This window comes from Diabrotica virgifera, chromosome 6 (genome assembly GCF_917563875.1).
Source record: "Diabrotica virgifera virgifera chromosome 6, PGI_DIABVI_V3a".
NCBI lineage: Eukaryota > Metazoa > Arthropoda > Insecta > Coleoptera > Chrysomelidae > Diabrotica > Diabrotica virgifera.
The window spans coordinates 250,245,304-250,264,735 of record NC_065448.1 but is presented as its reverse complement, the minus strand read 5'-3'; the positions used below and the strand labels follow the sequence as shown (position 1 = coordinate 250,264,735).

At 34.0% G+C, this 19,432-nt stretch overlaps 1 protein-coding gene across 2 annotated transcripts in view; it reads left to right on the top strand.

Annotated features, from left to right (window-relative positions):
* LOC114338553 (probable chitinase 10) overlaps positions 1 to 17,433 on the top strand; it is a 37,953-nt gene extending 20,520 nt beyond the window's left edge. Inside the window, exons 3-12 of one of the 2 annotated variants that reach the window (XM_028289159.2) lie at positions 2,499 to 2,588; positions 4,392 to 4,574; positions 5,932 to 6,063; positions 10,474 to 10,680; positions 12,108 to 12,247; positions 13,254 to 13,356; positions 14,078 to 14,226; positions 14,317 to 14,413; positions 16,339 to 16,517; positions 17,267 to 17,433. In XM_028289159.2, coding sequence (XP_028144960.1) covers positions 2,499 to 2,588; positions 4,392 to 4,574; positions 5,932 to 6,063; positions 10,474 to 10,680; positions 12,108 to 12,247; positions 13,254 to 13,356; positions 14,078 to 14,226; positions 14,317 to 14,413; positions 16,339 to 16,514 — 1,277 coding nt within the window. In that variant the 3' untranslated portion in view covers positions 16,515 to 16,517; positions 17,267 to 17,433. The remainder of the gene's footprint in view (positions 1 to 2,498; positions 2,589 to 4,391; positions 4,575 to 5,931; positions 6,064 to 10,473; positions 10,681 to 12,107; positions 12,248 to 13,253; positions 13,357 to 14,077; positions 14,227 to 14,316; positions 14,414 to 16,338; positions 16,518 to 17,266) is intronic. The other variant, XM_028289165.2, reaches the window with a different exon arrangement.
* Positions 17,434 to 19,432: the final 1,999 nt, after the last annotated feature.

The following is a 19,432-nucleotide window of genomic DNA, read 5'->3' as shown; positions in this document are numbered from 1 at the left end:
CAGGATCTATTATATTGTTTTTTTAAATGTGGAGAAACTGGGAGAAACACAACACGGGATGATCAATGTACACTAAAAATTCCAATCATTAAAACGGAGAGGAGGATAATACAATTGATTATTGATTAAAATTGTGATTAAATCTAATTAAAAACGTAACACCACTGTAATAAAATAATTAAGCCACAAACTGTAAAATTAAAAGTAAATAACAAATTAATTTAATTGTCAACTGTCAGTTGTTAAATTTGACAAGAGAATTGACTGACAGCGACATCTCTTGATTGGAATGGTAACTAATTTGCTGTCTTGACCTTGACAATTTACGTGAAACGTCTATGAGTATGTATGGTTTGTGCTTCCGACTCCGAGTATAAACGTACAAAGAAGGTCCATATTAAATATGGACCTTAAGGGGCTATCCTAATGTAAAAGTACAAAATTCATATACTTTTTTTGGGAATTTCTAAAATAAAAAGTACTGTACCAATTAATTTGAAAATTTTCATCAGCATTTAATATAAAAAAGTACATGCAAGACAATTTTCATAAAAAAATATTGAAAATTAAACGATTTATGAGCCATCTACTGACCGTGAAAATAAAACTAATAAGACTAATAGAAATCCTGAAACAAAAAATTTCAAAGTGATTATTGAAAAATAAGTTATTTCCTATACCATCAACTAGAATTTTAGAAAAAAATTAAAATTTGGAAAAATGAAGAAGTGTTAATTTTTTTTTAAATTTAACTAAAACATTTTCAGTTTCAAAAACCGCCCAATTGACATCTTTTATCTCATCAAGAAACCCCTAGTTAATGGTATAGAAAATATCTTATATTTCAATAATAACTTTGAAATTTTATGTTTCAGGATCTCTATTAGTCCCAAGCACTGCAGCAGTGGAGCTATGTTTTTATTTTCACGGCGTCAGTAGATGGCGCATAATTCGTTTACTTTTCAATGTTTTTTTATGAAAATTGTTTACCATATACTTCTTTTTATAATAAATGCTTACGCAAATTTTCAAAACAATTGGTACAGTACTTTTTATTTAAGAAATTCCCAAAAAAAGTATATGAATTTTGTACTTTTACACTAGGATAGCCACTTAAATAAATTTTATTCCACCCGAAATACGTCTTCGTTGTAAGTCTCAAGGATTTCTATGGACGTTAGAACTAAAACTGGAACTATTTCCACATACATGTGGACAGAGGACAGTGGACCTCGTGTGTTATTAGGATTAAATGCATGAGATTTTTGTATAAATCCTGTTTCTTAATAATATTGCATGTTCTCTCTAACAAATATATTTTTTATACTGGATAACCACTTAACCATTACTTATACAGGGTGTCCCGAAAAAATTGGTCATAAATTATACCACAGATTCTGGGGTCAAAAATAGGTTGATTGAACCTCACTTACCTATATACAATAGTGCACACAAAAAAAGTTACAGCCCTTTGAAGTTACAAAATTAAAATCGATTTTTTTTCATATATCGAAAACTCTCAGAGATTTTTTATTGAAAATTGACATGTGGCATTTTTACGACAGCAATATCTTAAAAAAAAAATAAGTAAAATTTGTGCACCCCATACAAATTTTATGGGGGTTTTGTTCCCTTAAACCCCCCCAAACTTTTGTGTACGCTCCAATTAAATTATTATTGTGGCACTATTAGTTAAACACATTATTTTTAAAACTTTTTTGCCTCTTAGTACTTTTTCGATAAGCCAGTGTTTATCGAGATATTTTGAATATTTGTCGAATCCACCACATATTTGTATATGATTAAGTACGGTTATAGAGACCTGTTAATAATCTGAAAATTTATTTATAATTTACATTTTTAGGTATATTTTGAAAAAGAAGCTACATCTCGATAAAAGGTGACTTATGAACAAAAGACTAAGAGACAAAAGTTTTAAAAACACTGTGTTTAACTAATGGTACCACAATAATAGTTTAATCGGAACGTACACAAACATTAGGGGGGTTTAAAGGAACAAAACCCCCATAAAATTTTTACGTAAATATATTGAAAAAGAAGCCGCATCTCAATAAAAACTGGCTTATCGAAAAAATACTAAGAGGCAAAAAAGTTTTAAAAACGTTGTGTTTAACTAATGGTACCACAATAATGAATTAATTGGAACGTACATAAAAGTTTGGGGGGGTTTAAGGGAACAAAATCCCCATAAATTTTTTATGGGGTGGACAAATTTCACTATAATTTTGTTTTAAGATGTTCCTGACATAAGAATTATACATGTCCATTTTCAATAAAAAATCTCTAATAGTTTTCGATATATTGAAAAAAATCGATTTTCATTTTGTAACTTCAAAGGTCTGTAACTTTTTTTGTGAGCACATTTGTACTAAGGTAAGTTAGGTTCAATCGAACTATTTTTGACTCCAGAATGTGTGGTATAATTTATGACCATTCTTTTCGGGACACCCTGTATTTCATAAATATTTGTCTTTCAGGAAGCCACTCTAACTCTAACTCCGAAACAAAACTACCAAATTATGGTAGTAATAACCCAATAACAAGTCCAGTTACGGAAGGAGTTTCTGGTAAGATTTTTATTACATTTTTTGATGTCTTCTAGTATGTGAGCTAAAAAGGCTTCTTTTCCACTTGGAAATGTTAATAAAATTTGTATGTAGTAAAATGACAATAAATGTAAAAAATTGTAAAAAATATTATGAGAAAGGGATATTTAAAAATTTAAAAAGAATACAAGAAGTAAAAAAGGTTTGACCAAAGGGTTACAGAAACGATTCTACAAAACTACATAATGGAAGTTATGTACCAGAGGTACAACAATATAAATGGTGTGGTTTTAGGGGTTAAATTTTGAAATGGAATAAAAGAAAGATGATTTATTAAATTGAGATGAAATTGACTTTATTCGAAAGAAAATCTTTTTGAATTATAATTTAAATATGATTTCTGGCATATGTTCGCCACGGCTGGAGGTCCAATTTTCGATGACTTTCTCCAACATTTGTGGCAAACAAATCGGGAAATCAAATTTATATCGGGAAGAGCGCAGCCAATCTTGTCCTATAAATGGCCAATCGTTTCAGGCTTATCGGCGAAGACTAGCGACTTCACATATCCTCACGGAAAATAGTCTGGCGGTGTTAAATTGCATGGTCTTGGAGGCCAATTCACAAGTCCGAAACATCAAACTATATGATTATCCAAACATTTCCTTCAATAAATCAATTGTGGCATGTGCGAGCTGTGTGACATGTTCCTCCGTCTTGTTGAAACAACAACTCCTGCACATGATAGTTGTTCAATTGAGGAATGAAGAAGTCAGTAATCGTAGCTTTATAGCGGTCACCATTGACTGTAACGTTCTGACCAGCATCGTTTTTGAAGACGTATGGACCAATGATTCCATCAGCCCATAAAGCACACCAAACAGTCAGATTTTCTGGAGGTAATGGTGTCTCAACATACACTTGAGGATCATTTTCACTCCAAATACGGCAATTTGGCAAAAGTGAGCTTCATCGCTAAACAAAACTCGCTTATAAAAACGTCATTAAACGTCATAAAAACGGCTGGATTAACGTCAATATCGTTTTGGTCCCATTTACTGAATCTACGCTTCGCTATAGAGTATTTCACGTTAAGAATAGAACATTGCGGAGATAGCCCCATGTATTTCTTATGAACGATAGAAGCGCGCCGATGCCACGCCGTACTGACTAGAATGAATCGTATATCGGCAGTCGAGTATCCACACGTACGCGAGAAGTTTAGCGACACTGATCTTTGTAAGAGTAATGTTCTATTCTTAACGTGAAACAAAGATTAGGTGATTGTTTAGCTTTGCTTCTCTGTGCTACGCTCTACAGCAACAACAACTTCTGTACGCATTGTACGACGTTTCTGTGGATACGTATTATCATTTAAAGTAGGCGTGGTGCTAAATCGTTTCATGATTACTCGAATTGATTGCTTTGATAGACGATTATGTTGACCATCAAATGGACGTAGTTCGCGATACCTATTTCGAACAGAACTATGCTTTTACAAATAATTTTGCACAATTTAGTAGCGTTGTTCAGGCGTCGGACTTGACAGCTGTCAAAGTGGTCTCCAGTTAAAACAATTTTGACCACTTACATGTGTCATTCAAAGTTCCCATATAGCGTAGAGAACCAAGAGAAAAAGGAAACTCAAGAAAATAACGATCAGTAATAATTAGTTATGAGAAATAAGAAATTTCTTTAGGACAAAGAAATTTTCATAAGTCAATATCAAAAGATATAAATACGAAATGAAATTAATGTTTTAATTGATAAGAGATTCTAAGTATAGATACATTATATTATTAATTTATATATTTAATGTTTAAGGATCAGGTTTAAACAAACTTTGCCTACAACCAAAAGGCCAATTTCCCAGTAAATCTTGCAACAAATTTGTAAATTGTTGGGATGGTATTGCCACCGAACAAGAATGTCCCCCGGGACTGTTATTTAGCTCAAAAGGATACTGTGACTATCCTGAAAATGTGGATTGTAACGGAAGGCCACAAGGTAGGGACAGAAACATATTATATTTTCTAAAAACTGGAAAAAATCGAATCAGTTATTATTCATGTGCCCCTTGAGGCGACAGGGTCCTGTTTGAAAACCTACCATAATTTGCAGATTACTCCTATTCATATCTAGTAGATCTTTGGATCTCAAAACACTCCCCCTTGTGGGCATCCTTCAGCTGTTCTTCCTCTCCTTGCAGATCTGTTCGTCTTATGTCTTCTTTTATCTATTTTTTGTTTCATCTGCTCGGTACAATTCATTAAAATAGTTGTTTCACCTACTTTTTTCTTTTCATATTCAGTGGTGAGTGGACATGGACTTAAAATGTATTCAATATTATGAGTTTTTGGACCCCCTGAATATGAATATCATGACGACGATAGTCTCCAAATTATCTGGGGCCCACGATAGGGCTCGTCTGGAGTGTTATGGAAATTCGATACAAAATCAGTGCAAACTGGTGCAAACTCAAGAAGACATAGCCCGTTCTGAGGACCAGATGGCCCACAGACCATCTTCAGCATATTATTCGAGTTCAACGATCCCAAAACGCCCCGAGTAAGGGGCCGTCCATTCACCACGTGATGTGTTTTTTGCATTTTTAACCTCCCCCTCCCACTTGGTGATACATGGTGAGGTTTAGGACTACCCCCGCCCTCATATCACGTGTATTTTTCCACCGCTTTTCGGTTGAGTATCGAGCTAATGCCGAAAAAATAAATACACGTGATTTACACCCCTCCACCCTGTGATATTTCGTGATTTTTATGGACTCCTCCCCCCATTTCGAGTCTCACGTGATCAATGGACAGCCCAACCAGTTTGTACTGATTTTGAATCGAATTTCCATACAACTCCAGAGAAGGCCTATCCTGGGCACCGGGTACTTAGGTGAATATTACCATGATATTCGTTATGGAATAATATGGAGTTCCCAATATGGAACTCCTAGTCAATTATTTCCGAATTACAAATTTATCGTTTTTCATCACTCAACACAAAGAAAAAATGCATTTTCCTTATTCAATAATGCAATTCTCAATTCGTCATCATCACTTTAGTTCACAAAGTTTCCTAAAGCTCTTACGAATCGAATGCAACAAGTTTCATTAAAATGCATCCAACTGCAAAAATTTAGTGGGTTTTGGACTTTTTACTGCTTCGTTGCCTGGCCTATGCATATGTTTTGTTGACTCATTATTTATTCATCTTAATAGAAATAGAAACTGGCTCTATTATTTTAACTGTCTGCTGGATCTGATAGCATTATATTGATTCTCTATCCACCTATGCACCGCCTGTAACGTAGATGTACACTCAAAAGACGGTTTTATTGAATCAAATAACATTTTAGGATCACCACCCGCCGATACCAAACCTGGCACCGTGACTTCTTCAAATGCGCCAACGCAGGTACCTGATCACCCAACTGTACCCACTGTAGTATTACCCGTTACAGCACCCACGGTTGCAACTTTACCACCAGGTAATAAAACTTTATTTCTATTTTTTAATGAGAACATTTTGGCCATTAAAAATCATTTACCCACTAAATTTTACAGTTATTCCTAAATATAATACATCAATAAAATAGTACCTTCACTTTAATACAATGAATGAAGAAATAAAGTTTATAAATATTTTAAATAAACAATTATATTGTTTACAGTTGAGTCCATGGTTGTTTACCCATGCGTCATTAATACCTGTCGAGATATCATTTTCTTTCAAGCATGAAACTAAAGACAAACCAGCTACCGCCTATTATTAAGTAAAGACATGTTATTTTTATGAACGCTCTAGACCATAAACATAATAAGAATAGATAAGATAAGGCATGGGCCGCTCTGTGCATCGAGGTAGAATGCCAATATCAAGGACGTCATTGGTGAATATTCACTTTGAGTGGTCTAGCCATCTGTGTCTGTCACATCAGCGGGATTGCTTAGTAAAAAGAGATAGGCTACGGCCAAACAAACGACGCTTTACAGCGCTGTAAGAGCAGTAAAATGAAGCGCGAAAAATGGGTCCCACGGTGAGTGTGGTGGATGACCAAACTGAGCTGTAAAATATCGCGCAACAACATAGCAACATAGGATATAACCCATTTTTCGCGTGTCTGGCCGTAGCCATAGATAGACCACCAACCGACTGTCCGCGCGATACGTTATTTTGCTCAGTATGCCTTGTCTATCCTTAATTATGTCTATGCTCTGGGCCCAATTCATGGAGATTTCATGAAATTTTATGGTAAGTGTATTTTATTTTGCCATTAATGTACATACAAAGTTACCCTCATTCACACAGTTAAAGAATGGTTTTGTTTAAGTTTCCGCAAAAGTGAAAGAAATGACAAAAAGAAAATATTTTGATGAATTTTTTTAGATTATGCCTGGAAAAACTCTTGCCTCACAAGCACAAGAACTTGTTTTAAATGTAATCGACTGCTTTGAATTAGAAAAAAGAAATGGGAGGACTGTTGGAACTATTGTCAAATTTTACAACATAATCCGTGATCGGAGCAGTTTTGTCACTTGCTGTTGCGTGTAGTAAATTTCCGACTTATTTCGTATTTAAATAATGACGCATGGGTAAAGAATCATGGACTCAATTGTAAACTCGTACCTTAATTTTATTACAAATGAAGTATAAATTTTTTAAGTAAACAATTGTTTATAGGTAAGACATTATATTTTTTCGGTAAAAAATTGAAGGCAAACTTTTTTTAATGGCATAGATATGAATAATTCAGCCAGTCGCCATCAGATTATGTGTATTGTGTAGTGTATGCGTTGAGTAAATGTCTTGTTACTTAGTAAAGACGACTTCATTGTCTTTACAAAGAGACGTCGCATATTGAATTCAAACGTCTGAGGTCCCTCCGGTGAGTATCGATCCCACAAGGATTTGAACTATTTTTATTTATTAAATTTTTAATAAAGAAATACTTCCTACCCCAGCTGGGATTCGAACTCACAACCCTTGAGTCCAAAAGCAGGCTCTCTTACCACTGAGCCACAGAAGGAATGAGGGCAAAATTATTATTAGATATATTATCTGCGCTGGTCTCAGGTAAGAGGTAGCTAGTTTGTTCAGTAGATTTCTTAATTAATTTTTCGAGAAAAATATTGCACACCACATTACAATGTTGTTGTAACATTCTTAATACCTATTATTTTTTCTCAAAAAAGTGAAATACTAGCTCTGATGGCGTTTCCTTAAGAGAAGCACTCCCGAATCATGATTTACAATGTATAAACTTTTTAAATCATTATTTGGGATTTACAATGTACATACATTGTAAATTATGATTTGGGAGTGTTCCACGTAACATTCAAGTGTCTTGGTTTGTTTATTTCTAGTGCATCATTATTGTGACTGTAGTATAGTTTTTTTATTGATGTCGCATTCGAGATTCAAGCTTCTATTTCATAAAACAAAGTCGAGAAAACGTAGCACCTAGCCAACCTAACTATTAGCTAACTTCAAATCTCTTGTGAAGAGTACATACCTACTCTTCTTATTTTATTAAAATTTGCTCTAGCCTGCTATTCTGATTTTGATTTCCTGGAAGCAATTATTTGTGGAGTTGACCATTGTTCCAAGATATGCACATTGCTCTACTCGTTTCACATTGGTTCCGTTTATGAAAAGAGTCGCGTTGTGTTTTTGAGTTTTCGATATTCTCATAAATTTCGTCTTCTTGACGTTCATTGTTAGACCGTATTCTTGTCCATACTCAGTGAGTTTGGTCACCAGCCTCTGAATATCCTCAATTTTTTCGGCTAAGGTGACAGTGTCATCCGTATCTTAAATGTTGTTAATGGGAACTCCCTTTCTTCACCCTCAAGAATTCAAGAGGATCTTTTTGGGATCTCTTCTGAGTAGGCATTAAAAAGAATTGGCGATAATATGCATCCCTGTCTCATCCCACAAAATTCCTCTGTCTGATTTCAATTTCCTCTGACAGCTGTTCATTAGCACGTACTTTTGCTCGCTGCTTATATTATAAATTAGTCTATCATTTTTGATTTCGGGACATTCATTAATTCATTAATGAATATCCCGAATTTTATCGAATGCTTTATTATAGTCCATAAAATATACATGTATATCTTGATTGTCGTACAGGCACCTATGTATTAGTATATTAAGTGAAAAAGTAGCTTCACGCGTTCCTAGCCCTTTGCGAAACCAAAATATTATTAATGTATGTATATGTTCAGTTTATGACTGATAAGAGAAGACCAGACCAGATAATTTATCAAAATGAAAAAGTTCCTATGCTGCCGATACATAAATCTGAAATTGAGAACGAGAATGTTAAGGTGCTTTGTTTTCTCCGTTCTGATGTACGGCATAGAAGCTTGGACACTAAAAAAGATAAACATTAAAAACACAGAGGCATCCGAGATGTGGTGCTACCGAAAAATGTGGAAAATACCATGGACAGAGAGAGAGTAACAAATCAAGATGTTTTGCTGAAGATGGGGAAGGAATGAGGAATGCGAAGTCATAACTAAAGCCCAGATTATAAGCATGACAGAAAGGTCAAAATAAGCACTTATATAAGCAAAAAATGTCGCAAAAATAAGCAAGGTTTTTATGAAATAAGCAATGTTCAAGAAAAAAAACCTGTAAGTTAACATGGATATGATATAAATGAGAATAAAGGACATTAACATTAAATTACATTTATTTTTAATTATCGTAAAAAATTACAAAAGTAACTATAATATAATAAAAAAATCGAAAAATGATTAACATATTAATATATTTTTTATTCATAACCATTAGAATAAAAACAATTAACAATAATATGTTTTTCAAAATTTTCTTGTAAAAAGCTATGTCTTCTATCTGTAGACATATTATTTTATACCTAGACAAAGTTCTTTCAACATCTGCAGATGTGATTGGTGCGTAGGTATTAAAATTTAGACAAATGTACCTACTGATACTACCGAAAAATATTTTACAACAATTTAATAAATTTGGGCTTTCTACAGACAAATTATATTAGTTTAGTACATGGGCAGGTATATATAACGATGGGTTTTCCCCTTTATCTCCTGCCTAAGGGATTAAAATTCTTATGGTTTATTGAATGATTAGGGTTTTATAGCTCTTTATACTTATCGAATTTTGCTTAAGACAGGAAGTAATACATGAAATTTAACTATAGTTTATCATAAGAAGTAAAATAAACAAAGATAAGCAACATATCTTTAAAATAAGCATTTTTACTAAAAATCCTAATAACAAGCAAAAAAAGCAAAAAAAAGCAAAATGCTTCTAATCCGGACTTTATCATAACTATACAAACGAGAAAAATGGAATATCTAGGCCACATAATGAGAGGGGAAATTACTCTCTTCTAAGGCTCATAATACAAGGAAAAATCTCGGGAAAGAGAAATATGCGGGACGTAAGAGGATTTCCTGGTTGCGAAATTTAAGGGAGTGGTACGGGTGCAGTTCAATACAATTGTTCAGAGTTGCAGCCAACAAAGTTAAGATTTCTGTGATGGTAGCCAACCTTAGATAGGAGACGGTACTGCACAAAGAAGAAGAAGTAGTTTATGATATATTCGCTAATGGATGATTTTCAGTAGCAACTTTAGCACAAGGGACATCAAGCTAATGGCGAGGCAATCGCTGCATTTTCTTGCGTTTTTTTTAGGAAAACAAATAAAGATCGGCGTTAACCATTCTATGGGTAATATGCCTGGGCAATTTTGGCTATAAATGCCTTGTTTGAATTATTATAATAATAAATTAATACATCTTTATGTCTTTAACTACTTGCAAATTACAAAATAGCTATCCAGTATTTTCTTTTCTTTCTTAATACTTCTAGTTATTTAGTTCGATTCTAATTTAACGTATTCTGTTAGTACTAGTTGATCCAGATCTACAAAAACGATGCTTACAACCAAGAGGCCAATTTCCATCCTCATCATGTAAGAAATATGTAAACTGTTGGGATGGCCACGTTGTAGAGCAAGAATGTCCAGAGGGATTGCTTTTCTCCACCAAAGGGTATTGCGATTATCCCTACAATGTTAACTGCGGTGACAGGGGTCAATACGGAGGAAGTAAAGGTAAATTAAACGAAAAGATTTTCAAATTTAAATTTTTTATCTTATTTTATTAATTTTAAAAATTTTAATTAATATTGATAGCCAGCGATCTGTCAATTCTTTCGAACCTTTTGAAATTTAATTAATTTAAAGTACAGTATGCGGCAGAATAAAGAGTACTAAAATGACTATTGAAATGTTTATGATTATTTATATACATATACATATCTAGTATACAGTATACCACGATATAGCCTTGCAAACATTATTCACGGCGACCGACGCATGTTTCCGACAAAACATATGTTAAAGATGCCCTCTGGCCAGTAGCGGATCTACGGGGAGGGAAAATGAGGAAATTTCCCCACCTCCTAACAAGGTTCCAAATTAAAGAAAAAAAATTGTTCAAACATAAAAACATATTAGCTTACATGAAACCGAAACCACAGAAAGACAAATTCAACCCAATAAGCACGCTAGTTAGGAAAATTAAGGGAACTTAATGCGTATAAGTTATTATTTATGTCTTTTATTTTTATGTAATCTGAGTTTATCTTTTTTTATGTCGTTTGGTTGGTTTTTGTTCTAGTGAGTGGCAACTCCCAAAATGATCGCGCAGTATTCGAAGAGACTCCCTGGCAGTGTGACAGATTGTTCGTCCTGCTGAAACCATTGTTGATTTTAAGCTGGGACCATTTTCGTGATCTTTTCCGTATGACCAAAAATAGTACTCCACCATGAAATTTTTTTTTGCAAAACTGAGGACCATTCTGAAGCACCTAACATTATCACGACATTCACATATGTTATAACGATGTTCAGAAACCACTCAGTACGTTTCGGTCCGTGACACATACAAATTTGAGACATACGAATTCAGTACTGTTTCTTTTGCCACATACCGTACTTAAACAAGAGACGAACAAAACCAGTGACCTACATCCGAAATTCTCTAAGTATATCAAATTCGACGCTGAGATATTTAGAACAAATAGAAAATTATATAATAACCTTAAAAATAAAAAAAAACTGGAGAAAAAGAGCACGAAACATATCAGAATTGAGAAGAATCCTGGAACAGGCCAAGACCCAGAAAGGGTTGTCGAGCCAGTGATGGTGATGATGATGATATCAAATTCTACAGATTGTCACAAGGGTTTGACGCCCAACAGGGAATTTGTGGATCAACATTCGCTTTTACTTTATGGTCCTTCGAGCCGGATTCCTTTAAGGAGCTTATGCAACGGTGTCGAATCATGTCTTCATGTCACTAAATAATCTTTCCTTGTAGAAATGCTTTTTCTTATGAACTGTGCCTTAAAATTGAAAAGGCGTGCTTTTGGAATAAAAAAAAATAGAATTTTATGTGGAATTTGACAGATACTACAAATTAAACAAACTTTATATCAATAATGGTAACACATATTTAAAGATATTTTTATTTTTAGTGGTGTTGCCTGAATCTTCTGAATGTCCACAAGAATCTGGAACATTTAGAGAAAAACACGACTGTGGATCGTATTACACGTGTGTTTTCAACAAAATTGTCGCCAGATACTCGTGTCCTGTAGGGCTCAAATTTAATGAGGTAAGTGTATCGCCGTATAACAATTTTCAAAACTTTTAACAACTTTCAAACTTTCACTCATAACAACGCTGGAGGCGCTCGTTTTTGTGAGCACCCCAAATTAAATTTCCGTGTCATTATCTAATATCGTATTCACCAAAATCATACCAAATGTACAATTTTTTTTGTTTTATAATACGAGGCTTGTTCCATTGAAACACATCTTTGGTCCAGGAAAACTGTATTGGTAAATATATCTACAAATAATTACCACTATACAATGAAGCTCAGGATAGAGATCAGTGGAAGGAGTTGGGAGAGGTTTATTTGCATAAATGGACGATAGTAGGATAAGAAGAAGAAGAAGACAATGAAAACACATATTCCATTGTTTCACCAACCGATATATACCCTGCTTAAAGAATTATTATGGCTGTTGCTTGAAGAATTCTTTTACGGAATTTTGTACTTCTTTGTCAGTAGAAGGATGACACCACGTGAGAGTTTTCCTAGACCTTTTCGTTTATTTTTGAAGATTGAATTTCAAACATCTTTGAATGCGGAGAATTTGCGTGTTTCCATTACATCGATGACAAAACTGGATGGTTCAAAATAATAGCAAGATTCCTTCCAAGATTCTTAGCAAGCAATTATTGAGGAAAGAGAGTCATGATCGTTTTTCTGTATTCCGTGACATGTTGCAAAGACTGTAACTGACAGACTGTAACTGAGAGACTGTAACCTAGCCACTGTAACTGAGGGATAGAGAGAGAGAGAGAGGGAGAGAGAGAAAGATAAATATATAGAGAGAGATAGAGAGAGAAAGAGAGAGAGAGAGAGAGAGAGAGAGAGAGAGAGAGAGAGAAAGAGAGAGAGAGAGAGAGTGAGTAAGAACATGTGAGTTTTATTATGTCCAACTACATATGATAGCAAATAATTTAATTTTGACTTATTATACCTTATGATTTTTATGTTTTTGTGTATTTTTAATTTGCATTTTATTTAATATATTATGTCTTATTTTTAGGATTTGGGTATTTGTGACTATGAAGCAAATGTCGACTGCTCTGCAAAAATAATTAACCATTCAAAAACAGTTATTGGAGTAGTTACCACAGAAAAGAATGCAGGTAATCAAATATTTCAAAGTGTATATTAATGGTATCATATCGAATCCTTGCCTCCACCAAACTGGATCCTCTCATTTAGGACTCTTTTTGGCATATCTTTCGGTATCCATTCTCACTACATGACCAGCCCATCAAATTCTCTGAAGTTTAACTAATCTTGAGATCAGTGTCTCTTTGGACAGTTGGTAGAGTTCATGGTTGTACCAAGATCTCCATACTCTGTTTTCGTTAATAGGTCCAAATATCTTCCTTAGGATTTTTCTTTCAAGGATTTCCAGCTTTCTTTTGTGTTTTTTGACATCAACCATGTCCCGCATCCATAATAACTATTGGTTTGATAATAGTTTTGTAGACTCTGACTTTCGATCCCAATATTTTGTATTTTTTTTGGAGCGAAACACATGAACTGGTGAAAAATACGTTGTGTTTTTTTAATTTAGGTACCATTCTCATTTGGATTTCTGGTTCTTACGTTTCTTTCTCTCAGCTTTGTCTATTCCTTCCCTCCAACTTTTTCTTGGTCTACCTCGATTTCTTTTTCTTTTCGGTTGCCATTTTAATATATCCTTTGATATTTTGTTCATCCATTCTTTGTATATGTCCAAACCAGATAAGTTGTTTTGTTGATAAGTCATCTGTGATTGTTCGTTTGATTCCCAGTATTTTTCTAATGCGTCCGTTGGTTTGTATATTAATCTTGTTTATATTAACATTTTTTCAGATCATAACGAATACATTGGACAAAATACTAAATGCAGCGTAGAATATGGAACATTTAGGGATATGTATAGGTGCAATAAATACTATATCTGTGCAGATTTTAAAATTGTTTCTCAACACGAATGTCCACCAGGTTTTAACTTTAACGATGTAAGTATGGGCTTGTTAGCATTTAATAATTGTTTATCGTTTAACCTAATTTGTAAGATATCTAATATTATTTATTTTTTTTAATTCTAGAATATTGGAAAGTGTGACTATTCTCATAAAGTTGATTGTTCGAAGCCTCAACAAATTTATGAAATAACAAAGAATTCTATATTGCAAATTCCAGAAGGTAGGTTAAACTATAACTTATTTGTAGGTAGGTACCTATGTACTTTTAATAATAATTGTTTTTCCTCTTCTATTACTTACTCATTTTAATTGTTGTTTATCATTTATCTGAATATATAGTTATCAATATATTTATGAACACTAGCCAATTTAATCTCTAATATACCTCAAAATTATTATACAGAAGAATTTTGCACTTCTTTCAACATGCCTACCAAGCGAGAAAGTGGACAGGTAGGACATTGCTACAATTATCGACTGCAACAGAGTATGCTTTGAGCAAAAAAGAAAGAACTTTGTGTCGTTTCTAGATGTAAAAGGGGCATTTTGGATACCACTCAACATAAATAGTCATTAGAGAATTGAATAAAAGAAAGATAGTAAGACATCCAGGTAGATGGCACAACTACTTCTTATTAGTGGTGTAGATGGAAATAGAGCAAGACACCTTCTCCGGCTCAACGACTAGAGGCTCTCTATAAGAGGTAGTTGTGTGCTCATACATTAGGAGTTTAGTAGTAAATTAACTTCTACGCGATTTGACAAAATTCGAGGTATCCTACTAAGGATACCTCGAGTAACATCACAAGACAAGCACTCGAATATCAACCTGAGGGGACAAGGAAGAGGGGAAGACGGAAGACCAGATAATATCTGGAAGAAAACAGTAACCAGAGAACAAAACAGAATCGGCTTAAGTTGGGGGGAAGTGATAAACAAAGTAAGAAACAGAGGGGAATGGAAGGAACTGGTACGCAGATTAACCAGAGAATAAACACAATAAGATAAGAAACACAGCGCTGACCTTGCCACCAGCAGTCTTACACCACCGGTCAAGAAACGCAAATGCGGCCAATACTCCACTAGGAGTGATGATCCAAGAGATGGAGACAATCTTAAGTTGTCCCTCTTCAAAGGCCCTTCTCTAACGCTCCAACTTCTCCTCCAATATTTCTTTGCTCTCCTCTACTAACACGATATCATCAGTAAAGAGCATTGATCAGGGAGCCAAGGTTTAAATCAGATATTAAATATCTAGGTATAATTTTATCTAATAAAACTCGTCTGGAAGAAGCATGGAAAACAAATGATGTAACTCAAAATTCTGGGGTGTGTATGCTGGACGTGTGAAAACAATTATATCACTTAGAGGGTAGTGGCTTAAGAAAGTAAACCCAGTCTAAGAAACAGGAAGAACTATATTGGAAAGCTTCAAAGACTAACTTATGTATGCATAATAGCTGCAATAGAACATACTCAAATAATGCCAGAAATACTTCTTGATCTCTCATCTCTACAGTTCCTGGCGCAGAACATGAAATTTTGTGGAACTTTTATGAGCAAAGTGAATTTTAAACCACCGCCTTCAAAATACCTGTGTCCCTGAAATGTAGTAGACACGATTATAGTTGTCGAAAGAACTTTTAACTCAACTTTCATCTAGAACTCTCCAATTCAGACAATCAAACGTGTAAACGATAACTGCCAACCGTTAAAATATTTCCCAACGTTCGTTTGTGTGGGATAGGTCTGGCAGTTCCTAATAGATGGCGCGACAATATGGTTTTTGCAATTTTATTAAATAGGAGTTGATTAGAAACATTGGGTGCGTTCGGACGACCATAGCGGCTGGCTGTCAGCAGAAATCGGCTGAGTGGTTGTATCTAGCCGTGATAGGGAAAGCTTAGTAAATCTCTCAGCGGCTGACTTCCAGCGGTGACGTCTGACAGCTACTGCTGGCTCAGCTGTTCAGCCGCTGTGGTCGTCCGAACGCACCCATTGATGCGCACAATTACCCGACGCGCACCATTAACCGACTCCCCTAATATTATAAAACTATAAACCTATTTTGTTTTATTCCCTTTTATTTGTTCACGATTAAATATAGGTATGTTGAAAATATTTTTTTATTTTCTTATGTTTTAGAATATAGAGAAAAAGTAAACAATTGCAAACCAGGATCGGTATTTCGTCTAAATTCCGAATGTACAGCTGCCTGTTTATGCAGGAATGGTTTAGCAGAAGTTATACAATGCCCGACAGGATTTGCGTACGATGCAGCAATAGATAAATGTATTTTACGACACCTGGCTAGATGTTAATTTGTAAGTTATTAAGTCTTTTGGTTTATAATTGGTTGTGTGACTTGGCATCTTATACAATATTTCTCCTTTCTCCATTCGTTCCTGTTTTTGCTTATGTTTACCCATTCTTTAGCTCCCACATTCTATCTCCCATCTCTTTTTCGGTATTCCTGGTGGTATGCCTGATACTGGTCTCCATTTGGATGTTTTCTTGATAACTGTTTCTGGATTTATCCTTTCTATATGTTCCATCCATCTGAGTCTCTGTGACTTGCTAAATCTGACGATGTCTACTAGTCTACTACTTTCTAAACTTCTCTTACTTCGTAATTCATTAGTTTTATAAATGCATTGTTACCTAAGTTTAGTGGCTCTGAATTATTTTCCTCTCTAGGGTCCTCAATCTTTCTTTATCTTTTTCTGTCAAGCACATTACTTCAACACCATGTGTGATTCCTGGTCTGAAATTTTTCAGTTTAGGTGGTAGTATTCTGAGTACCTAAGCTTCTTATCAGGTATTTCTAAATATTATCTTAAACATTGAAATGTACCATAATAATAAAATTATGGTATTTACCTACTATTATTTTTCGTAGAAAGTTTTAACCATTTTATTCCTAACAGCATTAAAATATAATGTGCCTTGTAAGTTGCCTAACCTAAAGAACACTTATTTCATATTTTAAGATTGTAATAATTGTAATAATAATAATTTCTACATTGTAAAGGATTGTGTCCTAGTTTAATAATGAAATTTCAATATGTTTTAGATATAAAGAAACTGTGATGGATTTCTTCTTTCTATGAAGACTGATAAAATGCTTATGATACAAAACGACTAGAAGCGTTTTGAGGGGTTGGTGGCGGTTTTTATTTATTATTTAATTAGACGTAAGAATTATGTAGGAAATGTAAAATAAATGATTAAAAAACACAATTTTATTTTTGCATGGTCAATGACTAAGGAGTCAGTATACTTAAAACATAAGAACGTAAAGGCAGAAGTTTTAATGATAATAAGTATAGATTCTGCTTGACACAACTTATAGATAGGAAAAAAGTCAATAAAAAAATCAAGAAACCCACCTTATATTTGTTGACTTACCGAAGGCTTATGATACAGTTCCTGTAATCAAACTCTGGATAGTAATTACTAGATACAAACATCAGTCAATAGAGATCTACGTTAGGGATGCTGCATTACACCAACCTTCTTCTTCAGGTTCCTTCCCCTATCGGAGGTTGGAAATCATCATCGCTATTTTAATTTTATTGGCCGCACTTCTGAATAATTCTAATGAGCTGCAACCGAACCACTCTCTCAAATTTCTTAGCCAGGATATTTTGCGTCGTCCTGGTTTTATCTTCCCTTGTATCTTCCCTTGCATAAATAACCTAAGTAATACGTACTTCTCGCCCCTAATTATATGACCCAGATATTGAATCTTTCTAATTTTAATAGTTTTTATTACTTCACATTCTTTGTAACACCTCTATATTAGTTACTTTAAAGTCCACGATATTCTGTGGATTCTCCTGTAGCACCACATCTCAAAGGAGTTTAATTTTTTGATTTCAGACTGTTTTATTGTCCACGCTTCCATGCCGTATAGTAAAGTAGAAAAAACGTAACAACGTAGCATTCTTGTGCGGATCTCTAGATTAAGGTTACGGTTGCAAAGTAAGTTCTTCAATTTTATGAACGTGTTTCTTGCCATTTCTATTCTAGATCTGATTTCTTTTGTTTGATCTCCATCTTCGGTTAGCTACGTTCCTAAATATTTATATGTTGTTACTCTTTCGATCGTTGTATTATTGATGACACCAGACTTACACCAACCTAGTGTAAGTTATAATATGTTGCGAACGCATTGAAACAATGGAAATGTAAATGTTGGGGAATGGGTGTATACCTTCGAGAAATATGTTTATATACCTTGCAATTTTTCTGATGACTAGGTCATCATGGTGAATGATACAGGAGGTATGGAATATATGACAAGGAAACTTCAAGAGAAATATAGAAAGTAGAAGCTGGAAATTAATAGAGCAAAAATTAATTAGGTACCTGCCAATAAGAACAGATATGACGAACAGCAACTATAAAAATATTGACGGAAAGACGATCAAGAAATAAAAAGAAGATTAACGCAAACTAGAAGAACGACAGGCTGTTTGAAAGTATACTTTGGAGTTAATAAATTGGGATAAGAATAAAACATTACATACAGGGTGATTGCTCAATAGATCGGCGATAGCAATAAAAGTTAACAACAAAAATTATAGACAACTTAGGGATTCATATTACAAAATTAGTATAAATGTTACAGGGTGTTCGATAACCGAGTGGCAGACCAAACTTATGTTTTTTTAAATGGAACACCCTGTATTTTATTTTATTTTCGAAATTTCCTTAACTGCCCATCACAAAAATATAAAGGTTTGTTATGTTATACAGGGTATGTACAAAGTTATATCCAATTTTATATGAAAATCGTAACAAGTTCAACATCCTGTATAAATAAAAATAAGCACAACAGAAATGGTTTATTGGTGCTATATTTTTTTTGTTAATTTTCAAAATTTTCAAAACTGATTATTATTGCTAATTTTCTTTATACCGAATACAGGGTGAGTCAGAACGCAAGTACATTATTTTCTCAGTAATTTTAAATGGAACACCCTATATTTTATATCACTATTGAAAAGTACCATTATCATTCTTTAATTTTTATGTATAAACATTCGCTATGTCTAAATTTATTAGTTTTCGAGATATTTTCATTTTTCAGAGCAAATTATTAATATGTGTAAATTTTTCCAGATTTTAAGTAAGCCATGACTGAGTGGTCGAAAACTGGCAGTTCATCGTGATAAAACTGTTATTGTGTTATTAAATAGTTGAGATGAATTTTAGTGTTGAGGAAATGGTAAAT